A 27,908-nucleotide genomic window follows, 5' to 3' on the forward strand; every position below is an offset into this window, starting at 1 on the left:
CCCAACTAAAAAGGGAGTCCCTGTCTCAAAAAACAAAAAAAAAAAAAAACTAAAAAAAAAAAAAGAAAGAAATCATATTCCTCAGTATCTATTAGGCTAAAGTGTAACACTGTTGGCAGTTCTCATCAAGAACTGTTCCATGTTGTTCCCGCTAGAATAAATAAATCAAAGATGTCTACTGCAGTGGATTAAATAGTAGCACTCCTTAAGATATGCTGCATGAGCTGTGTGGAGGTTTCAAGTGTGTGTCACAGTGTGTACATTAACTTACAGCTCCTAAGTGCAGACCTGCCTGAGGTCCTATTAGAGCTAATGTGCAAATCTCATCCGTTCACACTGGTATTATTTCCAGGGCTATTTTAACAAAATAATGATCCTCTTTCCTGTTCGGTAGAAAAGTAAAGCTTTGCTTTTCCAAGTGGAGGATGTGAATTAAAATTGCTCTGTGGTTTATTTTCCAAAGTTGATGCTTGTTTTTTTCGTTTTCAAAATCTATGTTTCACTGATGGGAGAAAGGATGTTCCCCACCTTCCTAGTTAGTCACAGTCAGGAGGAGGGATTCCCTGATGCCAAGTGCTGAGATCTTGCTCACTGATTCCTTTCCTGTTGTCTCAGCCAAAGTGAAGAGTGGGGGAGAGGAGGGAAGAGAGGAGAGCAGAGCAGACAGAAGACAGCAAGGCCAGAGCGGGAGGGGAGCTGGAGATTGGGCTTCCCTCAGGCGCCTCGGGGTCCAAGAGAAATTCGGTGATGATAAAAGCTGCCCTTGTTTACAATAGCCACAACGTATGGAGGCGATCTTTCTAAACCCTACGTGGCACCTAATAAGTGTAAGGCGCTACCTGTTTTCATAATGACTTAGATCTCACTGTTTCCTCAAAGTGCTTCAGAGTTTTTCTTCATGTAGGCGGAGCTTTCTCCACTGAATGAAAAACCATTTTAAAATGTGGACTCTGTAGATATGGACCCAGTCTTCACAGGATATAAGTTCATTTTCTTTGAAAATATATTTAATAGAGCTCAGGGCATGTTGGATGCTTTAGATAAAACTAAAGTTTTAAAAAATTAGACTTTTTTTGTGGTACCAGGGATTGAACTTGGGTCCTTGTGCTTGTGAGGCAGGCGGCGGAACCACTGAGCTAAACCCCTGGCTTTAAGCAAATTTTAAGAGGGTGGTTTACATGAAATCATTTTACATTGTGAATTATTTCAATGCTGATACTAAAAACCAAGAAGACAGGAGTAGAAATTGCTCTGTGCAAATATTTCCGAGATTATCCTCAGCAGCGCAGTTCCTGGTGCTTTCCTTCTGGGTGCTGTGGGACACTGGAGAGCCTGTGCTGCCGCTGTGACCGGAGGGAGGGAAAGGGGGTTGATGGCACTATGGATGGCACCGAGCCAGTGCCCTGAAAAATGGCCAGCGTGTCACAGCGAACAGCTGGATGCAGAAATATTTTTGCTTAATTTGGATGGATAAAATTTTTGTCACAGCAGGGCGCTCTCACAAGAGCACAACATCAAAGACGGTGGGTCTCACGTCAGACGGCACTGGCTCCAGGACGAGCCAAACTGAACTGCCCGGCCTCCTCTGGCAGAGATAAGAACCGAGGGCTCAGTGGCTTGTTCAGACCACAGACAGACCCTGATCACCAAGCCCGATTCCCCGAAGCCCGCTTCCGACCGACCGACAGACAGAGTGCGTCTGCGGACACTGCGGGCTGGTGCAGGGCAGGCTTCCCCAGGGTCGTCCCCGCGGATAAGGGGAGTCACGAGTGCCCCGCGGCTCTCGGGGACCAGGCTCTGTGCCGCGACCCGCGGGTCGCCAGCTCCCCTCTGCTGGCTCACACTTGGCAGCGCTGACCCCCGGTGTGACCAGAAGCCCCCTTTGCATCTCCTCACAGGCTGTGGGCTTAGCACCGCCGTGGGTGTTTTACAGTTTATCGACGCTTTTCAACTGTTTTTCTGATTACCATATTTTAGTCTTGACTTATATGTTAGTATTATCTGCAAACTCAACATAAACCTGTAATGATTTTCTAATATTTCTGGAACTTGATGAATGGGAACTGACAGAGTACAGTATATAGCTTTATATCAGCATTACCGAAAATACAGCAACGGTGTATATAATCATTACTCATTTATTTTATGGGGCATTTATTACTTGACCTCTGAGGACTTGTTTTACAATCTTGTCATTCCAGACATTCCAGATATCCCAAAACAAACTGAGAGGGGAGGGTTATTAGAGACAACAAAATAAGTTAATTCTTTTTTTTTTTTTTTTTTGGTACCGGGGATTGAACTCAGGTCCTTGCGCTTGCAAGGCAGGCCACCAAACCGCTGAGCTAAACCCCCATCCCAAAATAAGTTAATTCTAAGGGCAGCAGGAAGCAGATAGTATCACATGAAAAGACCCTGTAGCATCACAGATTTGAGAAAAAAGTTTCAAACGGAACACAGATATGGGCACACTAGCCATTGTTGCTGTAATGAAGAAGCTTTTAGAACATGCGTCTTCATTCACAGACTTGTGCTTTGCTTGTTTTTGATGTTCCTGGCCATTATGGCACAGTGCCAGGGAAAGCAGAGTGACTTTACACAGAACTGGGGATTTATGTCTTTATCCATTGCACGGTTGCTGGTTGTGTAAATTTTACTAACAGATTAAGTCATTTCACTAAATTGACATTTGCTCTGAAAATAGGAATTTGCTTGATAAATGACATTATTAATCATTACGAACATTTTTATGACCCTTATTTGGAAAACTTTAAATGCTTTTAAAGAAAAAGCTCTTCTGTTTCTCCCTGATAGGACGAATGGGCTGTGATTTTTTTTTTAAAGGAATGACATGGTGGGTGTGACCAAGCCAGTGACTGAGGGCAAGTCGTTTCACCTTTTTCCGACCAGGATTTCTTATCTGTAAAACAGAACCCCAGCCTCCCTTCTGGGTCAGTAAGGATTAAATTAGCCTGTGAAAGTATTTCAGAAACTCAGATGCTCCACCAATGTGTGACCTGGTAATCAGCTGCTGTTCTTCCTTTGTGTGAAAGTGGGCTGAGGCTCCCTCATCTGAAATGCCTAGGGCCAGAAGTGTTTCAGATTTTGTAGTTTTTTGGGTTTTGAAATATCTGCATAAGGCTTTAGTAGTTGAACGTCTTGCATCCAAACATTCAAAACCCAAAATACTCTGAAATTTGAAATTTTTGCAGGCTGTCATAATGCTCCAAACTTTTCCAAACTTGGAGCATTTCAGATTTTGGATGTTTGATTAAGGTTGCTCAACCTGTATGACTTTGACGCTGCACTTTTCAAGTCTGGGTTTAGTTTGTTCTGAAAGTGTAAACACAGAGCGTAGGAGCCCACCGTAGCGTGGCTCCTGCTGTCTCCGCTGGAGGGTGGGCCTTGGCGAGTTCCTGTGTATCTGAGGCTTCCAGCTGCAGCCCAGCCCTCCTGTCCCTGTTCCTCACCCGCTGTGCTGTTCGGACTGTGCGGGCCACTCACCCTCTAGAAGACGCCCAGTGTTATGTGGAGACGCGATCTTGTATGCTGGGGCTTTCCTTCTTCAGGATGGCACTGGGTTCAGAGGTCAAGAAACCCTACCTGACCCGCGGTGTTCAGTAAGAGGTATAATTGGACTCTCAAAGCCAGAATGAGTTGAAACATTGGCCATAAATACGGTGGCACCTTGGTTGACCAGTTAATTTGTTTCACAGTTTCAGGGGAAATGGCCAAGTGTGTGTTTGTACGAGGAAGATGAGCATGGCCGTGTTTGTCACCCAGTGTAGTTTGTGAATGGAAGAAAAATTTTGCTGAAAGCTTCTGTTTGTGAACCAAGTCGCAGGTTCCTGTACCTGTTAGTTTTGTTTTGTTTTTTTTGTTTTTGGTGCCGGGGATTGAACTCAGGTCCTTGTGCTTGCAAGGCAGGCCACCAAACCACTGAGCTAAATCCCTGGCCCTAGGTACCTGTTAGTTTTGAATGTGCTCCAGGACTGTCCTCAGAGGCGTGGCACGTGCCTATGGTTTTGGGTGACAGGGACTTTGTGTTAAAGCTAAAGCCAATAAAAATTAGGAATAGAAAAATACAGACCTGAAGATACACTTCCTTAATATTTTCTAGACAGTATTTACATCCACACTGCATTTTTGTCTTGTGTCATCTGGGAGGTGAAGATATAAACAACTGTGATGTCCCCCTAAATCATTTTTCTTCTATTTCCCTCTTTCTCTTTCAACAAAAGTTGACTGACTTTTGTGTACAAAGCCCCATGTGAGGCACTCGTGGTTAAATGTAAACAAATAATTAAAATGCTTTGCTACTCTCAGTGACTTTTTGGTCTGGTGTCCTTTGCAATAGAATATTTACGTACGCCACACACACCGCGGCAGTGTCCACAGCAGACGGTAAATTTTGCCTGAGGTGACTTTCTTACCTGGTAATGTTGGTGGCTTAAAGGTAACTAATATTCTTTGTGCCGTTCCTGGGGTCCCAACATCATTTAAAGTCCTTCACGCCTACTTGTTCATGCGATTTTCACATCGGCCCTTGGAGGAAGGAAGCCGAACTGGCACGGTGTAGTTTTTCAGACAAGGCCTCAAGAACCTCGGCCTCCAAGTGTGTGCAGGGGTCCTGAGCTCACGTCGCCGCTCATTCTGTGGTACTGCAAGGCACACGCCGTGGGGCTGATGCCCACGGGCGGTCTCTTAGCTCTGCACTCTCCCTCCTCCCCACGTACCCCTTGTGGGAGTGACTTAGACTGCATGTGTTCACTGATGACTCCTCACAATGGCTCCTTTAACAACAGTGCTCCTGAAAGTAAAATCTGTCTTCCAATACAAATATTCTGATTACTAACTTTTTCACAGTGGAAGCAGTCAAAAATTGTGCTCTGGACACACAGAAGAATCTCACAATAAAACATTTTTATCTATCTTGGCAAGCAGTGTGCTTTCAGTTGTGTCTCATATTCCAAACACACTTGACTAAACTCTATTTTTCTGACTTTACAGAAAGATGAGGCCGCGTAAAGGCACGGCATAGAGTGCAGGCCCTGAAATCACTTCTCTCTCCGTTCTTCCCTAGGTCCTCTGTGTGCCATAAAAAGATTTAATGAAAGAAAAACAGAGCTAGGTTCACAGGTGTAAACTGGAAAACTCCCAGTGATGCCTTTGGGCCCTTTTTGTGTTGATTGTTTATCACAGTTTTAATTATCACATGAATGTGACCCTCGTATTTCATAGAATTGAAAGGGACTGGTTTTAATGAAGATGTTATTTTTTTTTCTTGGTTTCACTGCATGTAATGGTAATTTCTTCTCAAGCTTTCAATAAACCTCAAGGTCTTTAAGAAGCTGTAGAACTGTTACGAGAAGTCAGTTTAAATAATTTCAGTATGTTTTAGTTCCTCTGATGTGCTGGGCCCTGTGTTAGATGCTTGGGCATAAAACATGCCCCTTCACCTCAGCTGCTAGATGAACACTGAAGGGGGCTGGCATTTCAACACAGCCGCACGCCAGAGTCCGGGCTTGGGCAAAGGAATATGCCAAGGTCGGGAGAGAAGAGACGAGTCTGAAGTCTCCCCATTCCCTCCAAGGTGGCCAGTCCTTTGCAGACCTTGGATCCGCCTTCCTTCTTGCCATGACGCAATTCAGAGACCCGGGTTCTGGGTTGAACAGATTCAGGCTGGAGCTGTGGTTCAAGGTTTTCTTCTCTAAGGACTTTGGCTGTCTTCAGGGTAATGACAGGATTGAACGAGAGAGGGGAAGGCCTTTGTGTACCCCCAGACAGGCAGAGAAACGGAGAGCCTATGAGGAGGCCTGCGGAGGAGGCTGGTCCTGCCTGCTCCGCCGAAGTCCCTGACTTTTAGGGACCTCATTTCCTTACATATAAACTGATGAACGGATGGTCTCTGAGTTCCTTTCCAGATCTGATTTTCCTAGGCTCTAAATTTAGCCATGGTACTTGGAGTTCTCAAAAGAATTGGTGACTTAAATCAGAGGCCTTCTCTACTGGAAAAAATGTTCTGCCTGCAGTTTTTCACACGGGACTCCAAGTTCACTATGGTACCTCTAGGGATGCCCTGGGCACTGTCTCAGAGAGCAGAATTGAGGTGTAGGATGCTTCTCCTGGCCCCTTATTCTTTAACCAGGACAATTTCCCTTTTTTTTCCTAGTGGAATTATATTTCAGATATGTTTGGTTTAAAATAATCCTTCACTTAAAATGATCTTTGAAAGTTTGTGCTGGTTAAAAAAGAAAAGAAAAGAAAAACCTCTCTTCTCCCTGTGATTGGAAAGCTCAGGGCAGAAGGCTTGGATCTTGGGTCACACGAAGGCTCCTGGGCCCCCACGGAGTGATGGGTGTGTGCAGGGCTGCTAGGCATTAAACAGCCCGCTTTGAAAATGTTCCCAGCTATGTAAACTGGTACAACCACTATGGAAATCAGCATGGAGAGGCCTCAAAAAGCTACAAATATAAATTCCACTTGACTCAGCTATTCCCCTTCTAGGCATCTTCCTGAAAGAGTTAAAGACATCATATCGCAGTGATGCATGTGTACCCATGTTTATATTTATAGCAGCACAACTCTCAATAGTTCAGTCTTGGAGGGGATCTGTATGTCCATTAACAGATGAATGCATAAAGAAAACATGGCATTTAAACACTATGGAGTACTACACCACCATAAAAATGACAGATATGAGTCATTTGTAGGGTACATTTTGAGACCATAATATTAAGTGAACTAAATTAGACACAGCTTAAATATCACAGGGTTTCTCTCATGAGAAATCCAAAGCATACGTAAAGAACAAAATAAAAGATAATAGGAAGTAGGGAGATAGATCATGTGCAAAGGAGAGGGGCCTAAGAGAGGGAGAAGAGGGACGCAGGGCAGAAGGGGATGAAAACCAATGGAGAGGTGTTGTGTACATGCACCCCCGCCCCAGGAGCGTAATCACGTACTGTCTAAAGGGTCCACCTTTTCCCAGTTTCAGTTAGTACAGATTGGGAACCCCCTTTTTCCCAAAAAAGTCGGAAATATAAGTAAAATTAAAATTTTTGTAGCTGGGCGTGGTGGTGCACACCTGTAATCCCCACACTCGGAGGCTGAGGCAGGAGGATCGCTGTGAGTTCGAGACCGGCCTGGGCTACACAGTGAGTTCCAGGTCAGTCTCAACTACATAGTGAGACCCTGTCTCAACACCCTCCCAAATTTTTTTTAAATACCACAAAAAAAGAAAGAAAGAACAAACTCGAAGTTGATCTACTGCCTAAATATAGGCTGAGAACCACTTATTGGAAAACCTCGCAATAGAGAAACTGTTCAGAGACATAGTGTATAATCATTTGTATCATTGGAAGGTGATTTCTTGCCATCCATGTTAAAATGAGTTCGAATCAGCCCCAGGCTCATGTTGTTTCTGTGATTATTAATGTAAGCCAGCAGCATTCATAAACATGAAGCTGAGAATAAGCCACTCACACACGGTTGTTAAAAACCACCTCACTGGTACATATCTTGCTCTTGCTGTTCTCGTTTAAAGTAGAGCTTTGTTTTATATGACGGTGGGAGACAATGGTACCCCTGATGTTCAGGAGTGAAACCCAGCGTCCTTTTCGTGGTTGTTTTTCAGTCCCAGTGAGTGATAGGATTTGTGTGAGAACAGTTTCAGCCCCCTGTGAGGCATTCCAGGTATTGTTGGATAGAAAACTGTTAAAATTCCCTTAAAAAGGTAAGAATTAGCTCTCTAACTTATCTTCCTGCTCTCACTGATATGAGGTAAGAGATAAAGTACAGACCCGCAGCCATAGCTTTAAATAGCAGCCCCAGCAATCACAAAAGAAATCAGAAGCTGATAGTGTAGTGATACATATTACAGATATTTTCCCAAAAGGTTAACACAGATAAGGCTTTTTTTACCTAACATGGAATACAAAACTCAAGTAAAAGAAATAAAGGGACAGCTTTTCTTTTTATTCGCTTTTCTCTCTTCACTTAAAAAATAACCAGAAAAGCACAACTGAGGGGCAGGAGATGTAGCTCAGTGGTAGAATTTGTGCTCTGCACGTGTGAGGCCCTGAGTGCAATCCCTAGTGTGAAAATACACGTACGTGCACACACACACACACACACTGAATAAACGTCCACACCATCTTTTCTGGGCCGCAGGAGAGGTCAATACCATCAACGTTTTGCCACGCTTGCCAGAGTGTCTTTTTAGAAATGAGGCATTTCAGGTGAAGTGCAGGTCGTCTGTGTTCTCGCTCCGTTTTTTGTTTGCTTCTGAAGGCAGTGACTGTAAGGAAGTTGGCAGGAGTTCTACAGTATGCCTTCGCACAGTTCTGCGGTGGAGCTGTTTGTATTTACCGTGTTCCTACCGGGGAATACACGGTGGAGTATCCCGGGTAGCGTTACTTTGTGCGTTTTGGAATCCTAACAAACGGTATCAGTGATCTGCGACTTAATTTCCTCTCGACCAACATCATGTTTTTAATATTCACATTGCCCGAGCCATTGCCACTTCATGAATTTTAAGTGTTTTATAAAGTGTCTTTGGATGGCACTCGCGTTTTACCATTTGCTGGCGCAGACAGTGCCGGAGGGGACGCCCCTGAATTCATCTCTGCAGCGCGAATGTCAGTCTCACTGGGGGATTTCCCAGAAGTAAAGATGACGAGCCGGAGGACACGTGCTGGTCAGGTTGACTTAGACCCCGTCACCACGATCTCCAGTGTGTCCCGCGGTCTCACGCTCTTCTGCAGCACCGCCGGAACCAGTTTTCTAAAACGAGTTCACCAAATGCACGTTCTGCAGCTTGGAAGGTTTTCTGTTGCAGCATCCCCAGGGTCCCTTATGTTCCCTCTCGCGTCATTCTCTTCCATCAAAAGATCCTTCTTTCACTTAGAAAAAACAGGCCACGTCTTGTAACTTCATTGTTTGTATTCATCTGTAATAAAGGGCACAGTTTTCAGGAAAACTCTCTTATGTTCAGCTATTCTTTCAGAATTGCTGTTCTTTATTCTACATTCAATGGCCTTTCCTTCCTTCTCACTGTGGCGACCTAAAATTTCTGACCTTTTTGTAGGCGTAAAGAGGGTTGTTTAAATACTTTGTGGGCAATTCTTTTCTTTTCCTGCTTACTTTAAAGCTTTTGAAAGACAATAAAAACAAAAGAACTCTTTGTCTTGGTATTAGTTCATCTCCTTAAGTTCCTTGAGATTTTTGGATCTATCAAGCATCAAACTTAAAAATTCATTTTAGTGTCACATAGATGCTAATACAATCTTTTAAATGACTTTTTTCTTTTTTTTTGTACCGGGGTTGATCTCGGGCCTTGTGTTTGCGAGGCAGGCGGCAGAACCACTGGGCTAAGTCCCTGGCCGCAATGCAGCCTTTAAGAATGCCTTCTCGGGACCAGGTGTGGTGGTGCATGCCTGTAATCCCAGCACTCAGGAGGCTGAGGCAGGAGGATTGCTGTGAGTTCGAGACCAGCCTGGGCTACACAGTGGGTTCCAGATCTGTCTCAACTACATAGTGAGATCCTGTGTCAACACCCCCCAAAAAGAATGCCTTCTCAAACTTGACACTGCTGCTGCTACTCCTGAACCAGCTCCCCATTCGAGGTCACTTTTCTCCAACCTGGGAGGGCCTCATCCCCTGTCTGGTCGTCCAGTTCCAGCAAGATTTTTTTAAACTGAGTTTTTAAATGGTAACAAAGCTAATGCTGGAGAATAACAGTAGGACCCACATTAATATCTAGAGCTGTAAGTTTCTGTTTAACACTCACATTCAAGGGTCTTTTATTACATTAGAGGAATGAACAGAAAGAGGTGTCAGAATTTCCTGGCCCATTTTTTTATCTGCTGAGAAATGCTGACATTAAAGTCTTAACAGCTCAGCCCAGAAAGAGCTGAGAACTGCCGTGAACCACATGCAAGGGTCCTGTGCTCTGGCTTCCCTGAATTACCGTGGTGAGGAGGTGCCGGTCACATGACTGTGGTGAGCGTCCTTGTTGTTACAACCAAGCTGTCCAGCGTGTCGTGTTTATGGGGAGGGGTTGGGTGAAATGGGTTCGTATTTGGAAGATTCTTCCCACACGCTGGGTGACAAGGGAAGTGCCCTGGGCTGGGTACGAGAGCTGTGAACCCGAGGAGGCTGGGCAGTTGGAGTGGTGGAGGCTACTTGCGGAGGGCTGCCTGAGAGAGGACCCAGCACCAAGTCTGACGGCCTCCTCCGCCGGCAGGGGCGCAGGCGTGAGAGGTGCGTGGAGGGTTTGTCAGTTTTGGGTGAACATTGTAACGTCAGTATTGGCTCAGGTCATGTGCATTGTATGCTATTTCCCAACAAATAGCCATCTCCCTTTTGTCCAAGTAGCAGTTTATATCAGACAGGCAAAAATGGTGGGCTTCTTTGTAGTCGCAGTATTAAGAGTATTGCTGAAGAGCCGGGCATGGTGGCGCGTGCCTGTAATCCCAGCACTTGGGAGGCTGAGGGAGGAGGATCTGTGAGTTCAAGACCAGCCTGGGCTACATAGTGAGTTCCAGGTCAGTCTCAACTACATAGTGAGACCCTGTCTCAAAACAAACAAACAAACAAACAATTATTGCTGAAATGAAAGTGTAGGAGAAATATATTTATTTTCATTTTCAAGATGGCCTGGCTAGTGCGCAGCATTCAGGAGAGCTCAGGCTTGACACAGCCCTTCTGACTGGATCTGCTACAGGCCACCTGATGCTGAGGGTGCTGACTAAAACCCAATGGGGGATTTCTGTGCATAGTCCTCAAGATTCATTAATTTTCAATAATTTTCTCCATTAAGCCTTACTGAAAGTTGTTGGTGGGGCAGTGACAGGACAGGGGGCTCCATCATCAAGATTTTTTTATTCCATTAATGATGCTCTTAAGGGGACCGAAGGTCTTCCAGTTGGTGTCACACTTGCTGTCAACAGCAGGCTTAGAGTTAAGATTTTGAATATTAACTGACTGCCTAAACAACAAAAGCATTAAAGAACGACAGCAAAAACAGTTACAGTGCAATCTACCCTAAATAAAACGTCTGTCTTTAGCTTTTTTGTGTAGCCGATGTATCTGCCACATAAAATGTTTCCTCTCTCTGTCATTTTCCCCAAACTAGGAATTTAAAGAAGTCATTAGCCTTAGCTGTAATGTAATCCAGGAATCTCTTCATTCTGCTCAGGCTAAATTGATCATCAGCTGTGATCACTCTTGTGTGTTTACAAGGTCATAACTTCCCAAATGATTGTCTTTATTAGATTAATGTTTGTTTTCTATTTGTGGGGGTTAGCAGAACAGTTGGGAGTAGAGAGGACCTCAAGAAAAGCAGAAAAAAAATTCAGCTGCTGTAACATGACTAGTGACAGAAAAAAGAGGCTAGATCCTGAGGTTCTCCAGAAAAGGAATATCAAACTAAATTAATATGTATGCCCTCAGCCTGGACGAACCAGTGAGTTTCTTGGTAAGATTTATTTTGTGTGTTTGTTTGGAAAGGAAATGTGAGAAAGCTTAATAGCAAGAGAAAGAGACGCGATTTCTCAAGGTGCACTGGGGAACACTTCTTTGGCAATTAGAAGGATCCCATTGCTGATTTTATTTGAAGATGTTCAGATTGCCAGGGTAGTGTTGTACACCTGTAATCTCAGGTGTGTGGGAGGCAAGGCAGGTGGATCAAAAGTTCCAGGCTACTCTGGGAAACCTAATTCAAAATCCTGGGTTTATAATCCCCAATACTAGAAAAAAAAAAAAGAGAGAAAGAAAATAAGAAAATGCTTAGTTCTGTCATGGTCCTCTGAGAACTGCACCTCTAAAAACCTTTAACTAGCCCACGCTTCCTGAGAGGCCTAGAATTGCTGTGAGTTTGCACACCTCATCTCCTGTTGCTCTTGATCACGGGGCCCATGCTGCCATCACGGGAAATGGTTTCTGGAGGGAGAGCTGTTGTCCCTGCTGTGGGTGCCAGGCTACATAGTTGCTGTACAAAAGACTTCTTTTCCTGCATGTTTTGCTTGGCTGGAAATGGATTTTATTTTATAAATAAAAGAAAAGAAAATCTGCCTGAGTGGATCTAAGGCAATAATTATGAGGGCAACCTCATTGAAGAAATTGAAAATCCGTAAGAATGCTATTTTGTTTTTTTCCCTTTATGAATTCCCCCTCTTTTCCCCCTCCCTCTTGCCCCCTCCCTCACCCTCTGGAGAATGAACCTTGGGCCTTGTACATGCCCTTATCCTAATAGTTTCAGGTCCTGACAGCTGAAGTCCTGTATCTACTCTGAGGCATGAGTACATCTCTGTCATCCGAGCCACCTTCTCTTTTACTAGTTCTCAGCAGCTCCCTAACTCTCCAACTGCCTTCTGCTAGGATAACCTAGCTTGTTGGGCAGACGGTGACGGCCTCCTGAATGCCTTTGAACAGTTAGTTCCATGTTGGGAGCACAGGCCTTTTATGTGGATGTTTCAGCCGTGTCATGTAGCCTCTCCTTTCAGCTTGCTTTGTTTATCCAGCAGTTCATTACTTAAGACTGGCCTGTCAAAGTGGGTTAAATATCCTTTGGGAAATATGGTCACATCCTTGAGATACCACAAGTATGTTTAATATAGGGAAGATTGGCTTGATAAGAAAAACGTGATCGACTTGCATCACCAAAAATATTTTTCCGTTATTCCAGTTGAGCTTCTCCAAGCATCAATAAGTGCTAGCAAACCTGAGGGCAATAAATTTGTGCAGCTGACACCTAAAGACACCAAGGGAGGCAGGGAAAATGATTGCTGATGATCCGTTCTAACCACTTGACCTTCTGACCTCTTCTCTAGATATATGACCAAGATGGGACACTACAGCACTTTATTGATGGTGGGGAACCTAGTAAGTCGAGCTGGATGAGGTATATCCGATGTGCAAGGCACTGCGGAGAACAGAATCTAACAGTAGTTCAGTACAGGTAATGTATATCTTGATTTACCACTTACAGAGCTGAAGCCCTTTGGCTTGCGTATACAAATTCAGGCTTGCACTGGTGGTTGAAAACAATCCTGCAGACTCTGCACAGTTTGGTAGGGATGTTTTCTGCTAGCTTCTCGAAACCTCTTCAGTTCCTAGGACAAAGTAGTCAGTTCAGGACTACTCAGAAACGACGGTGCTAGCAGTTGGCCTGTTCACCGAGTGCCCGTGCTAAGTTATGACACCCTGGCTTGAACCTCCATAAAAGCCTGAACAAGGCCTGCAAGCCCCCTGCTAGGGGCAGCTCCCTCAGCAGATGTGTGGACACAGACGAGCAGAATTTCAGGCCCTTTGTTTTCAGTCACTTCAGGTAATCCCCCTGGGAGGACAGTTTCACGTGCACAAAAGGCTTGGGAGACCCAGAACTCCTCTCCTTGCCAGAACTGCCTTTCCCAAACCCGCCATGCTCAGTGGCAGTGACAGCCAGGGGACTTCTGCTCCCTCTAAAGGTGCTGGAGCATTTGGGTTTGGCCTTCTGATGATTCTAGTTATATTTCAGGTAAAGAGGTGATTTCAAAGCAGAGAATGCCTCGCTTTCCCGGATGTATGGGCAAAATTCAGCCAGTGACAAAGGCAAGACGGCACCCTCCCCCTGTTCCACAGGGAGTCACGTCGAGAGGCCCCCAGAGAGCTGAGAAGCAAGATGGGTTCTCAGGACGCTTTACACCATCTCCTCTAAGTGCACCTGCTGGCCGAACGTTTCCACTTAGCGCTTAAGAAGGCTGAAGTGGAGATGAGAGGGCAGAACAAATCAACTGGGAAAAAAACTCCACCACTAAAGCCTTCTTTTCTCAAAATCCCTCGAAAACATGTGCCATATAAATATATGAGCTCAGTTATAAACAGCCGCGTTCCCTTTAGAATCAGAAGCAACTGTTTAGCTTTATTAGGCACCACAGACACATCAAAGAGAGGGCCCGGTGCTCAGCAACTTGGAGTCCTGCCTATGGCTATTTATTTTCCTTTTTTTTAATCAAGTTTTTTTTTTTTTAACTTTCTCCCCCTTATAGCTTAAAGGCTGCACAAATCTCGCTCGTTCTCTAAAGGTCTCCAATTCAAAAGCAACATATTCGGGCAGCATCCGACTCATTGCCTTGGTTTCCTGTGCAGTTTTAGTTCATTAAATAATGGCTTAAATGCAGTAATGCAAGACAATATTTTGGATACACTGCTGTATACGGGCTTTGCTCACCTTCACTGTAGTGATATTTTTACAGAACTCTGAGCCAGAAAACTAGTAAGAACTATGCCTGTCCAGCCAGCAATCCGTAGTGTAGCTGGTTCTGGAACAAACGCCCAGGAAGTTAGCTCTTGAGACAAATTCTGAATTGAGGACAAGAAACCCCTTTGAGGAAGGGCAGTATGAGTTAGTCATTGTGTATCTGTCGGTATTAAGTGGATCTTACAACTGCCCTCTCATGATCACGCTTAAACTACGAGCTCTCTCTGCTGATCTGTTTTTGATTACTTCAGATCTTTATAAAATGAACTACAAAAACACAATTTTAAAAACTGGCATCCATCACCAGTGACTACGTCCAAAAGTAAGAAACTAGAAAAGTTGGACCCTGAAGAGGCAGCTTAATTTTTATCGTACATGAATGTCCTCTTCACAGAGAGTCAGCTGGTTTAGATTCGTTCTGTTATGATTTGTAATATCTAAATGGAATTTTCTTCAAAGCGCCCTTGATTGATTGACCCTTAGCTGAACGTTTTGTTTTTATTTTGAGGCTGACAATAATGTTTGTTGGCATTTGTCCTGCTTCCACTGCGTTGGGACGCCGTGGAGCTATCTTTATGAGTCATCCAACCACAATACTAAATACATGTCAGCAAAGGAAATATTATCTGAAAAGGGAAAAATCCCTTTGATGTGCTTCAACATGCAGAGATTTCTGCGAGTTTTGGAAGGTCTGCCCGCTTGTAAGGCATGGTGTACACTTACACATTTTTTCCCCTTTCGGCCTACCCCGTGCCTCAGAAGACCACCCATTGCTCGAAAACAGTTCTGCTCTTTCAGCAGCAAAGTGTGTCATTTGGTTTTAGCACATTCATTTGCCCGGCGCAGTGTTTATCTTAGGGGAAGCCGAACCGAGAGATGAAATGTTACGAGGGTGAAGTACAAAGTAGACTCAATTTTTCTCAAGTTAGGAGATGCCAGTGATTTATAGCTCGGCTCCAATTTTAATTTTTTTATGTAGCAGTGGAAAGAATTAATAAAATGCACAGCCCTTAGAGATGCGGAGGGAGGAAGGGTGGTGAGGGCTGGACAGCCGGCTGGAGTTTTTGTCAGATATTCATAGAATGTTGGGAAAAACATTCTGCTTAGCTAGCAGTGCCCTCGTGAGACAGAATGGCAGCAAGTAAGGAAAATAACAAGATAAATGAAATTTTTGCAGCTGCAAATAAAATATTGAGAATCTGCACTTTTTTATTGATCTTTATGATCCTATTGCCAAGAGCCACTTTGTGGTGACAAAATATGTTGACAAGTGCATATCTCACTGCCATGAAAAATGTAGAGAAGGATTCGCCTTGTGTCTGCAGTGTTGTACAAGGGACAAATTGCCCTGCTACAGCCGGTTCCGTACAGAAAGGTGAAATTTAAGGCCCACCAACCCCAAACACTTTTATCTGGAACTTGAGGCTAATACGTGAAGCAATTCGTCACTGAGAAAAAGTTTCCATCTCCCCTCTCGCTCTCTTTTTTAATCTGTAGATTTTTCTTTATGGTGCCAAAGCTGTTCTCAAAAATGTTTATTTCTTGGTACCTTCCCTGTGTCATTTCAGAGTGTAATCTTTCAGCCAGTGTAAAGCGCTCCTCTTTACTTACTTATTGAATTTTCATCCATTTCACATAAGAAGGTTTTCTCTTCTGTATCAAACCTCCGAAAAATGGGAGTGGAGATTTTTATTCTCTTAGTCCTTGTATCACAAGGATGCTCCATCCTACTACAAATTGGGGAAGTACCAGTGCAGTTGCCAGAATACACTTACTGCTTTTCCTTCAAGTAAGAAATGAATATTATTAATTTGTACATGAAGTTGGAGCACCACTGTCTTTGTAGTTTGCCAAGAGAGAAAAGTTTTTCATTGGTGCAGGGCGGGATTTTTAAAAAATGAACTTTCCTGTCCTGCTGTCACCTGGGCCAAATATCTGTCTCTCCAGGACCGACCCTCTGTAGAGGGACATGGTGGAAAGAAACTATACACTGTTTACCATACAGAGATATGGGCTCTAATTGACTGCCGAGGACAATAAGGCGAATGTAGATTTATTATAAACGAACTGTGTAGGTGGAGCTGAGCAGAACATTTTCAGGGCAATAAAAATGTGGTGGGGGCGACGTGAGTCCTGCGTGTTACTAAGCTGGGTTTTCTTTTGTTTTGAATAGGTCGAATATATTCTACCGAGCCTGTATAGATATCCCCAGGGGCACCGAGCTTCTGGTGTGGTACAATGACAGCTATACGTCTTTCTTTGGGATCCCCTTACAATGCATTGCCCAGGATGAAAACTGTAAGACTTTATTTTAGCTCTGAATTCACATCTCAAAATACCTGTTGCAAAGCTAACTTTTGAAGAATGTTTTTTTTAAACTTCTGAAATGTGGTTCACTGTGATCCATCATGCGAACATGCACATATCCATTCTGTCGTTTTCCTTTCCCTGTATGTTGTTTGCTTTTTCACAGGGCATCTTAACCTCAGCCAGTACTCAATTTCAGAGCCTTTGCGAGAGTTTTAAAGAATCACTGACAACAGAGCAAAGCAGCTGGTATTCACTGAGCATATACTTACTTACTGTGTGTCTGGGTTTAAGCGTCTCACTGTCGGGGGCTATGAGAGCAATAATAAGATAACTTCTGTCCTGAAGACGCACACTTTTATGGGAGCCACACTATACAAAAATGAAATAAAGAGAAGACAGTGCTGCTCTGTCAGGGGTGACGTCCTGCGTAGTCATCAGCATAAGAAACGGTTCTAAACATTGTAGCGAACGTGCGGAATTCGTGTCTTTCTAAACTTTTTGTCTAAAATCCTGTAATTTTCTTCTATTTTTATTATCATGCCAAATATTATCTTTGAAAGAGTAATCTAACTTTTGGGCAAATATGAACTTACAGCAACTTTCACTTACAATTTATACTTTTATCTTATCAGTTCTTTTGAAAATATTGCAAGGTGATTTCCAGAATTTGAAAGCGAATTAGGAAATGCTGATGTGTTTTAATGAAAAATAGTAGTTGCAGTGGTGCTGTGTCTTGTCACTGCGTTTACTAATATGTGATGACTTGACTCTATTCAACAAAAGGAAACAGATACAAAAGATCCATTTTAACAGACAGAAAGCTTCACTTTGCAAAAAAGGGTTGTTTGCTTTTCTTCTCCACTTCTCACACACACACATGCACCTACTGACTCCATTTGTCAAAATGCTGATGGTCAGATATTTCTTTCTGTGTTGCTTTTCATTTCTTTGTAAAAAGTAAAATCCTCAAAAAGCCTACTACTGTCAGCTTTCCTTTTCTATTTTACCCTAACCCCAAATCAGTCTCAATTAAAAAAAAGGAAAGAAGCACACTTTGGGCATACAGTTCACTCCTCTTGCTTTCCGAATTTCCGTTAGAAGGTTTCTTTTCTGTACTGATCCTTCTGTCGGAAGGAATGTCTGTTTTCCCTAGGAGGATATCTCAGCGGGACAAGGGCACGTGGCTGGTGTTAGTAGTAGATATCGACACGGAGGCCGCTGTGCTGTCCTTTGCCCAGAACAGCTCCAAGCCCCCTCCCCTGAAACTAGATCTAGGGCCACACACAGAAAAGCACCAGTGTCCGCCCTCTGAGTGGCTGGCTGGGGCTTTCTGTACCCTGGAACCCTGACATAGCCTCTCCTTCTAAAAGTGTGAAGTTTAGTCAGAAGGATTCCAGAAGCCCTGCGAGGACCCCTGTTTCCTTTTGCAAAACAACCTGTTACAGCCTCTGAAGATGGTGTGTGGTCTGTGGAGGAATGTCTGGGAGCAAACACATCAAGGGCTAGAGTTCAGAAGTGTGCAGCTCAGACTCCAAATATTCATTTGTTTATTCATTCATTCATTCTTTGCTCAGCTATTTATTGAGTACCACCCTTGGGCCAGTGTCTTTGCTAGGTGCTATAAACTGAGAGGGAGAAGAAGAAGAAGAAGGAGAAGAAGAAGAAGAAGTAGAAGAAAAAAAAAAAGACAGGAATTCCTGCCCTCATGGAGCTTACATTTTACCAGAAGGATAGAGATCCATAAATGTGTCAAGGAATAGTTGGTTAGATGTTAATGTGTTGTAGAGTTAGTAATGCAGAGAAGGAGTAAGTATGACCAGGCGTCGGGGGTTGTAAGTTCTGGGAGTGACCGGGGAGCCCCAGTGGAAAGGGAGGTTTTGGGCAGAGATTTAAGGAGGTGAAGGAACCAACCATATGTTACTTTGGAGAAGACTGCTGCAGTCAGAGCCAGATTGAAAATGCAAAGTCCCAAGCTGGGACCATCCCTGGCAGGCAGAGGAGCAGCACAGAGGTTGGCATGGGCACAGCAGAGCGAGTGTGAGGGGCTCGGCCAGGTGTGGGCGGTGGCAGTGATCCGGGCAGGTCCTGGAGGACTGCCAGGCCGGGGCTGCTACTCTGTGCGAGCAGGCAGGCAGTGGGGCCACTGTGGCATTTCGAGCAGTGAGTGAATTGGTCTGAGTGAGTGGGAACAGCACGGAATTGTTGGAGGTGGTAAGAAGCAGTTGAATTTTGAACGTCTTTGAAAATGCAGCAAACTGTGTTTTCTGACATGTGAGGCATTGAGCAAGAGAGGAGTCAGGATGACTTGAGGTTCTCGGAGAACTGGAAGGACAGCGTGACTGTTTACTGAGTCTAGAGACAGACCTGGGAAATACAGAGTGGCTGCATAGGGATTGCCCTTGTCACCCTGACGGTGGGCTTCGGGAGTGAGATCACACATTCACACGTGGCTCCTGCCTCACCGTGCAGTAAAAGACTGAGAGGCACTGAGGGGTGGTGTGGGCCGATGCGGGCCCCGTTTGCTGGACACAGCCATCTGACGGTGGGTAAGAATGTACTCCATGGTCTTCAGATCTGGGCCCACAAGCATTAAAAATATATTTTCTGGAAATAGTATATGGTTTGCTCTTCAGTCCTTCTTTCTTGTATAGTCCCACCTGTGTGGGGCATTCCTGAGGTTACTGATTATAGTATTGAACAAATTCTATCAGGGCAGATGGTATGTCATTTAACACCTGAAATTCTTGAGAAATTTGCAAAGAAATTCACAGAGCCGTAACGGCCTGAAGTATTGTGGGCTCAGCAGGTAAACTAAACAGCTCTTTTTGCTTCAGTTCAGAGCTCTTGGTTGAGGGAACTTTAAAGGGAATGAAGTCACTGAATAAAAGGTTCAACAGTGACAATGCCTCTTTCCCCCGAGGGTGTTATAGGAATTTTATTTCAGTTCCTGTCTCAAAGTCATATATCTGTCATGTGATTGGCCACCCAAGAAATCAGCAGAAGGCTTCATCAGACAGAGTGGTGGAGATATATGACTTTGACATGAACTCTAAGATGGATTCTTATTCCGTATGATTTATCAGAGAGCAGGGTGGGGTGGGGCTCCTTATTCTGTGCTGAGAAAATACTTGGTATGATTTAGAAGCACAGATGTAGGGAAGGGCACAGAGAATTTACCAGATGTCCTTCCACGGCCCTGAGGAATTTAAATCATCTCACCTGGATTAGCAATTCTAAGGCAGTTTTTATATCATTGAACTAGCCACAAAATAAATTAGGCATCTTAAAAAGAAGCTCCTTGAGAAAAAAAAACTGATTGGCCACCATGCCATACAGATCCTGCTGGTAGCAGTATGGATACAATAAACAACTAATAAGGGCTCACTCGACAAATATGGAGAATTCTTAGTGCCATTATTAGAAGAGATTCTTTCAGCTTGATTTTTCTGTTACTGAAATCCATACCTGGAGTAATATGTTCAAGGAAAATCTGATTTTACTTAGTGAATAACATGGGTTAAGCACGTTATTTATAAAAATATCATTTTCGTCCCCTGGTTCTCTCGACACGCAGACTACACACGTTTCCCAGTGAGTGTGTGCAGCAGGGTTAGGCCTCAGCAAGTGCCCCCTCCAGCAGCGGGGTGCAGTGGGCACACTCACTGCCCAGACAAGCCATGAAAAGCTGCTTGCACTCAAAAGGGAGACAGTGTTTCACACAGGCATTTGGGTTCTGGAAGCAATTCCTATGTTGTTTTCTTTTTAAAGAACCAGTTTTAGATGTAATAGAGCTGCAAAGAGAGCCGCTCCGTCCACTGTGGGCTTTTCACAGGAGCCTGAAGGAGCTCTTCTGAGGACAGATCGCATCCGCAAGAAGGAATGAGGTTCCCGAAGCTTCCAGTGGGGGATTCGTTCCTGCAGGGTGTAAAGACCATAGTGCATTCGTATTTGTTTCAGAGGAAATTAAAAAAAAAAAAAAAACCCTGGGAATAAATGTTAAACAAGTCTTCCTGCTGCTTTTTCTGTCCGGGCGTATGAAGCCGAGGGAGCAGAATGTGAAACTTGATGGCAGCGTGGGAGTTGGGTCCAACCTTGCCCCGAGGAGGCCTGTTTCTTTGGATTGTAAAGAGCAGAAAATAGAAAGGGGAACCTCTGCACAGGGCCTGTCCCCCACCACACCACCGACAACAGAAAACTGGGCCCAGCCTAAGCAGGGTCTCTCCTCTTTGTGATCTTGAGGAGGGCGCTGGTGATGGAATGCGAAGACTCACCCCTGTCCAGAGGGTAGCAGGATGAAGGAGACACGTGTACAACTCCCATATGAATGGCAGTGCTGGTGGCGCCTGAGCTTATCTGGGTACGAGTGGGTGGAGCCAGAGTGCCAGGGAAGCTGGGACTGGATTCCTTACATCACTCAGGAAGAGGAAGGTGTTTCCCTGCTCCCGAGTGGGGCTACAAAAACGCTTCCCCCACTTAGAAGCTAAGGACTGTCCACCTTGGGCAACTGGTGAGAATGGTCACCCCAAAACCCGCTGTGGCTGTAGGATGGTTTGGGGCCCGATTCTGCATTATCTTCCAGGTACAGAAACCCTAGGCTAAGAAACCAATGCACAAATTTGCCTAGAATTAGAAAACCCTCAGGTCTTTGTAAGAGGAGAAATGGCCTCGCAGCAGGGCCTCTGTAGCTGCACAGGACTCAGTGGAAGATGTGTTCACAGAGGGCAGTGACAGATGACACAGACGAGCCACGGTGGGGCAGATCTGGGTCCCGAGGGTGCTGTGGCATGCGGTCTGCATCTCAGCCTGCCGTGGACGGGGCCCCTCATTGCCCAGTTCAGCACAGGAGAGCTACTCCCCTGGGTCCCTCTCCCTCCCACTGTGGACAGGGACTAGAGCAAAAAGGACTGTGTACCTGCAGTGCAGCTCTGGAGGACATTTCCAGCTCCAGAGCTGTTAAAGCCCCCGCCCCGCCCCGGCCCATCCTCAGCGGGTATCCGTCTGGAGAACCGTCGGCACTGCACTGCCCAGAGCTCCAAACCTCCTTCCCAGTGTGTGCTTCCCAGGGATCCTGACTTATGCTAGGTGCTCTTGGATTGGTGTATTCAGTGCAGGCCTCTGTACCCAACCCGAAACTTATTCACCCGTCCCACAGTACCTTCGCCTGCCTGTTGGGCAGGGACCTCAAAGTAAGCTCATCACCACCAAAGCCACGTATTCACACCCGCACGCTGCCTCTCCCTTTCTAACAGCGCTCACCCCGGTCGCCAGGATGCTTTCTAGAAGTGACGCCTTGCTCTTGCTTACCCTTCTATCATCAAACGCTACTGACTGTGTCTTCTTATTGTGAAAACTTATTTTTATTAGTCCGCGTGCGCAGTACACAATGGCCGCACTCCCCAGAGGGGTTGGTACATTGTGCATAACACGTCTTCGTCGTTTTCATCTCTTTACCTTGATTTTCGTTAGATCTTCTAGATCTTAGGCCTCTGATTGGCAAAAAAAAAAAAAAAAACCTTCCCCTTCCGTAGATTGTTTCACCTGTGAGTGGTTTCCTTTGCCGTGCAGAAGCTTTTTAATTGATATGATCACACTTTTTGATTCTTGGTACTATTTCCTGTGCAACAAGCGTTCCATGCAGAAAGTCCTTATCTGTGTCTGTGACTTCAAGAGCTTTACCTTTTTCATCTTCCAGTAGATTCAAAGTTTCTGGTTGAATACTTAGATTTTTGACCTATTTTAATTTTGGTTTAGTACATGGTGAGAGATAGGGGTCTAGATTTAGTCTTCTGCCTGTGGATGGCCACTTCTCCCAGCATCATTTGTGAAAGACTCTTGCCTGCAGAGTAGGTTCTTGGCCCCTTTGTCAAAGATGAAGTAGTTGAATATTCTTGGAGTTGCTTCTGCAGCCTTGATGACGAGAGTGCCAGGAACCCACCCTCTTGTTGCCTTTTTCTCCTTCGTGCCTCTGATCCCCGGGTGCCCATCAGGACTCAGATCCTCATCCTAAGCTTAGCTTTCTTTGACACCTGACTTCCTGGAAGCCTTTGTTCTCTTCCTGTATCACTCTTGCTTTTTTTTTTTTTTTTTTTTTTTTTTTTTTTGTACCAGGGATCGAACTCAGGCCTTTACAGTGGCGAGGTAGGTGGCAGAACCACTGAGCCAAATCCCCAGCCCTCCTGTATCACTCTTGCAGTAATTGTATTCTGTCAGTCCTACAGTTCACCAGCTTTGCATCATCTTGCTGGAACTGGTAGGTATCTTGCCGGTAGATGGTGACTTGCATGTGTAATGGTCCATGAATGAGATTTTAGGTCTGATGAAGTTGATAAATATTTATCTGCTTAATGTCTGTCTCTCCCACTCGAGTTTAAGTGTTGTGAGGGTGGGGACTGTGAGACCCCCCAACTCCGTGTCTAGCACCATGCCAGGCATGTGACAGTTGCCCAAGCAGTATTTGTGGACTGAATGAATGGACAAAGGTGGGCGGTAAAGTGACACCTTACCTTACAGATCCTGCGTCTGCTCCTCTCAGTGTTTTCTGTCCAGATGTGATGAGTTCGTGTTTTTCCTTGTCTGTGTCCTTCAAGAATTAGAGTGCATCCTCTTCGCTCTGTCTTTGTCTCAGTAGACAGGTAATTTACTGCTTTGGGGTCGCTTCATGAAGAAACCGCCTCATCTTTCCAGTCGCGTTGGCCACTCTGGGCCTTGCCCGTGTGTCTTTGCTGAGATGTGGTGAGACTGTTTTCTGACTCATTCTCTGCCTCTTAATGATAATTTCTTGTGTTTGGTTGATGCTTTTGATCGCCATAGTCAGTGAGGCTAATATTTAGGAAGCATAGTCTCCCCTATCTTCTGAAAAGTTCCAACTAAAAGAAAAACTTTGGATCTCTAGAGTGCTAAGGAAATGTGCAAAAACTCTAAAGAACACTTTAGAGGTCAAATATGTTTATTTTTGTGAAAATTATCCACTCATGACTGAATTTATTTATTCATAAGTTCAAAAAAGGAGCGGGTCCAAAACAGAATCAGCATAAAGTTGCTACCTATAGCAACCTTTTATATTTGTTTTCGGGTATCCAGGAAAAGTAACTAATAAAATGGAAATAATTTTATCCCAGCAATTCCCATTCTTATTATTTAAATGCTCTTATTGTCATTACGCTAACTCAGATTCTGTATATGCTGGGTTATTAAACAGACTTTTAGATATAGAAATTATACTTTATTTCTTCACAGTTGATGTCATTGAACTTTTAAAAATTTTCCCACAAATTATCTTGTTTTCCTATAAAGATTGTATGACCTTAACTATTTCTAAACTATACACCAATTAGGTTACTTTACAAAAGCAGAAGTGAGAATGTAGCATCTGCATTTACAATATTATTTGAGTATTTTTCTTAAGTCATCGTAACACTTCTGGTTGGTTTTTCCCGCCTCCATCTTCATGCTGCAATCTTCCCATTGTGCTGTGTTTCCTGTTAGCTAGAGATTTCCTGGTCACAGGATTTAACACTGCTTGTGAGTTTCCCAGTTACTACTGGAACAGCTAATGGGCTGCACCCTGATCTCACAGTGCTGCTGGATTTCTCATTGAGAAAGGACCCATGCATGACAAAACATTCCTCTTTTTCTTTCAGTGCCTCTTTAAAAAGTAACTATCTGTGTGCCATAAAACAGATTCCATATCGATCGCATACATCTGCCTCAGAAGTTCAAATGATACATAAATATTTATATACAAAATATAGACTTGTACACAAAATACAAATGAATGAATATATAGGTATAGAATAATATAGAGAGATAATGTGTGATTTGCTATATCTAATATACTTGTACACAGAACACTGTACTACTTTTATATATTGGAAATGACATAACTAGTGAGCAAAGATGGATAGGTGCTTAATTAGCAACGAAATTGCTGAAAGTCAGAAAGCTAAAGTCTGTAGCCTGGACGTGTCCATATCTTGGACTTTTCTAAGGATTCAGCTTTTGTCATTTGCAATGAGAGAGGGTACGGTTAGAACAGCGATTCTCAGCCCTCCTTTATTTCACATTGCAAGCACTTGGAGAATTTGAAAAAATGAAGGCACTCAGGCCTTGCTGAGAGATTCTGTTTTAATGTTTTAAAATGTACAGTAGCCAGGGTGAAGAGCTGCGGACTTGATATATTCTGGGCTTTTGGTAGGTGGGCAAGTGTCTTGCTTTATTTTGCCACCCTAAAATAGGACAGCTGAGCTGGGCTTGGAGCCCTGTAGACGGGGCTCTTCCTGTTGTTGGATTGGTTGACCACGGGATTCTGCGGAGTCTAGACAACACACAGACCCTGTTTTGTGCCCCATACGCGGTATCCACGTGTCCCCTGGACACAGAGCCTCCTGGAAGTCGCAGTCCTTGCCATTCCCTTGTTATGGTTGAGAATGCACAGGTCTTCGTGCCAGGCAGCCATCTCCACTGCCATCTGTGACCAGGCAAGATGAGAACACCCAGAGTCCCATGGTTTTGAACCAAGGCCAGCAGCCATAGCCTGCGTGGTCTTGTGTCTTGCTACCACTAATCTTTTTACTTTTAAATTCTATTTTATTTTTTATTAGTTCATAGTACATAACTACTGCATTCATTGTGGGGATTACTTACATGTACATGTGGTATCTTAAATCTTATTTTTGCTCCTTTTGGTCCTGGGGGTTGGACCCATGCTAGGCAGGTGCTTTACCTCTGAGCTACATCCCCAGCCACCAGTCTTTGCAACAGTCATCCTTTTCAAAATTTTTGGCCTCTGATTTCATTTTCTCGATCACTCTATGACCTTTAATTTCTTTAACCCTGGGAATGACCACTAAGTACACTTTTTATACAATACAGTTATTGTCTTTTAAAATAAACATTTTAATCCTACCAGGTAAGTTCTAATCACCTTTGGACCTGTGGACTTGCCTGTGAATACTTGATAGATATTAATACAATAAAAACTTTCAAAGAAGAACAATAAATTTCAAGTGTATTTGATTTTCTTCCTCAAAACTCTTTGCTGTTTGTAGTTCTTTATCCCCTATCACAACCCCACTCCCGCCTGCTTGTCTATTCTCCACACATAATAAGAACGGTAGCGACTGTTGCTTTCAGGCCTTGGGATGCCCCTTCAATATCACACGCGGAACTCCGTAAAGGAGGCTGGAAGACAAGGAAACCAGGGCACCTAGAGCTCCTCACCTGTTGACTGTCAGCTGCAGGTCAAGCTTTCTATAAAAACTACCTGTGCATTTGCACTCAATCCTTGGTGTGACCGTTTTACATTTTACCAAGCACTAAGTCATGATTTTGGTACTCCATTCTCACCCATAGTCACAAGGCCAGTAAGTAGTGTGTGCCATGCAGGGGTTAAACATAGGGCTTTGTGCTGAGCTACAGCACCATCCCTTTTTAAATTTTGTTATTCTGAGACAGGATCTTACTAAGCCCCTGAGTTGCCCAGGTTGGGCTTTCACTTGTGATCCTTCTGCTGTAGCTTCCTGAGTGCTGGAATTTTAAGTTTGTACCACTGTGGCTGGAGCTCAAGCTACAGGCACCATCTTTGTTTTTCTGTTGCCTCTCCCTCTTCGCCCTGAACAAGGTGTCTTTTTGCTTGCACCCTCTGCTCAGAGACAGTCTGTATCTATTTCTTAGGCCTGAAGTCTGAAGTCTGAAGTCTGTACTGAACTTTTAAGGCCCTCTGAAGTCTGTCCCTAGCCTCCACCACTAACCCTTATTCCTGCAGGGCAAGAAACCTGTGCCTCCAAGCCAGCCTGCCTTGATTACTGACCCCCAGCATGCTAGGCTACTCCTGTATTCTCATTTCTCCTAAGAATTCTCATTTCATCTCTCCAACCGACTTTTCTTGAATGCTTCGCCTGTGCTGGTGGAGGGCCGGACGTTCTCCACCCAGTCACTCTGAACCTGCCTTCAGGGCACTCACTGCTCCAGGTACCCTTTCCAAGTGTCCCTGCCTCCTCCTGTGCCCTGCTTGGTGCCCACCTGAGCTCCTTGCATGGGGCATGATGTAGAGTAGAGCCCTACTGTGGAGTCTTCTGAATTTCCAGTCATAAATGAACTATGAAGGCAAGGATCATGGCAGAGCAGTCTGGAGCATATACTAGTTGCTTAATAAACAGTCATTGGTTGAGTTTTTGTGAGAATAGTGAATTTCCCTTCTGTGTGTTGCATTTTGAGTGGAGAAAAACACAAAAAATAGTGTTGATTTGTAAGACTTTTAAGAAGAATGTGTTGTTGTGTTCCTCCTAAGGGCCAGTAAGTCTGATCTTCTGAAACTCTCGCTGTTCTCCTAGTAAATGTCCCTTCCACGGTCATGGAAGCCATGTGCCGGCAGGACGCCCTGCAGTCCTTCAGCAAGAGCAGCAAGCTCACCTCGGCCACCCCGCAGCGCTCCGTCGTTTTCCCTCAGACGCCATGCAACAGAAACTTCTCTCTCTTGGATAAATCTGGGCCCATCGAATCAGGGTTTAACCAAATCAACGTGAAAAACCAGCGAGTCCTCGCAAGCCCGACTTCCACAAGCCAGCTGCACTCGGAGTTCAGTGACTGGCACCTCTGGAAATGCGGGCAGTGCTTTAAGACTTTCACCCAGAGGATCCTGCTGCAGATGCACGTGTGCACGCAGAACCCCGACAGGTAACGCTGCGCGTGCCTGGTGTGAGCGCTGCCTCCACTGCGCCCTGCGAAGAGCCCGGGCTCAGAGGGCCCCGCTCACCTCTGCTTTGCCAGGGCCGCACAGGCAGGTTGTGGCTGTAGAGCGGGACCCGCACTTGCTCTGCAGGCACTTCTGCCCACGTGTAACCGGCAGGAAGAGAGAGGAAACATTTATGAATATCATAGGTGCAGAAATGAGGTCGGGATAATTAGAATCCTCTCTGTCTTCCAAGGATAATATAGCTGGCCGCTCTGTGGCTGTCACAGTCATTTCAGAGTTCACCTCCAGTGTGCCGTGGGTATGAACTTAATTAAGTATTAAGAGGTAATGAATTGGAATTTTTTGCTTAGTACTATTTTTCTTCAGAGCGTGCAAACCCATAAATCCTGCAAAGCTGTCAAAAGGAAATACCTACTCTGCTAGTGATGTGGAGGAAAACAGATGCCACTTATTCAATAAACTAATATCCACACAGAAGAAAAATGTTGACTAGATACCTCAGAGTCAAAGTTGGTTTGAGAGTTTGTCAATAAAGAATTTTATGGCCATGAACTGAGGATGAAATTTAGCTGAACAAGTGAATTAAAATTTCAGGTACTCTGACGAGTGGCACAGTAGATATAATAGAACTATTATTTATGAATCAAAACTGGTTTATTCGAC

General features: G+C 44.5%; 1 protein-coding gene across 1 annotated transcript in view; it reads left to right on the forward strand.

Moving 5' to 3' along the window:
• Prdm6 (PR/SET domain 6) overlaps positions 1 to 27,908 on the forward strand; it is a gene marked incomplete at its 5' end in the record, with an annotated part of 86,354 nt that overhangs the window by 41,776 nt on the left and 16,670 nt on the right. Inside the window, 3 exons of the mRNA XM_010627287.1 lie at positions 12,834 to 12,961; positions 16,416 to 16,540; positions 26,884 to 27,226. Of these exons, the coding sequence (XP_010625589.1) occupies positions 12,834 to 12,961; positions 16,416 to 16,540; positions 26,884 to 27,226 (596 nt within the window). The remainder of the gene's footprint in view (positions 1 to 12,833; positions 12,962 to 16,415; positions 16,541 to 26,883; positions 27,227 to 27,908) is intronic.

Source organism: Fukomys damarensis, unplaced genomic scaffold (assembly GCF_012274545.1).
Source record: "Fukomys damarensis isolate Sample0158 unplaced genomic scaffold, DMR_v1.0_HiC HiC_scaffold_3, whole genome shotgun sequence".
NCBI lineage: Eukaryota > Metazoa > Chordata > Mammalia > Rodentia > Bathyergidae > Fukomys > Fukomys damarensis.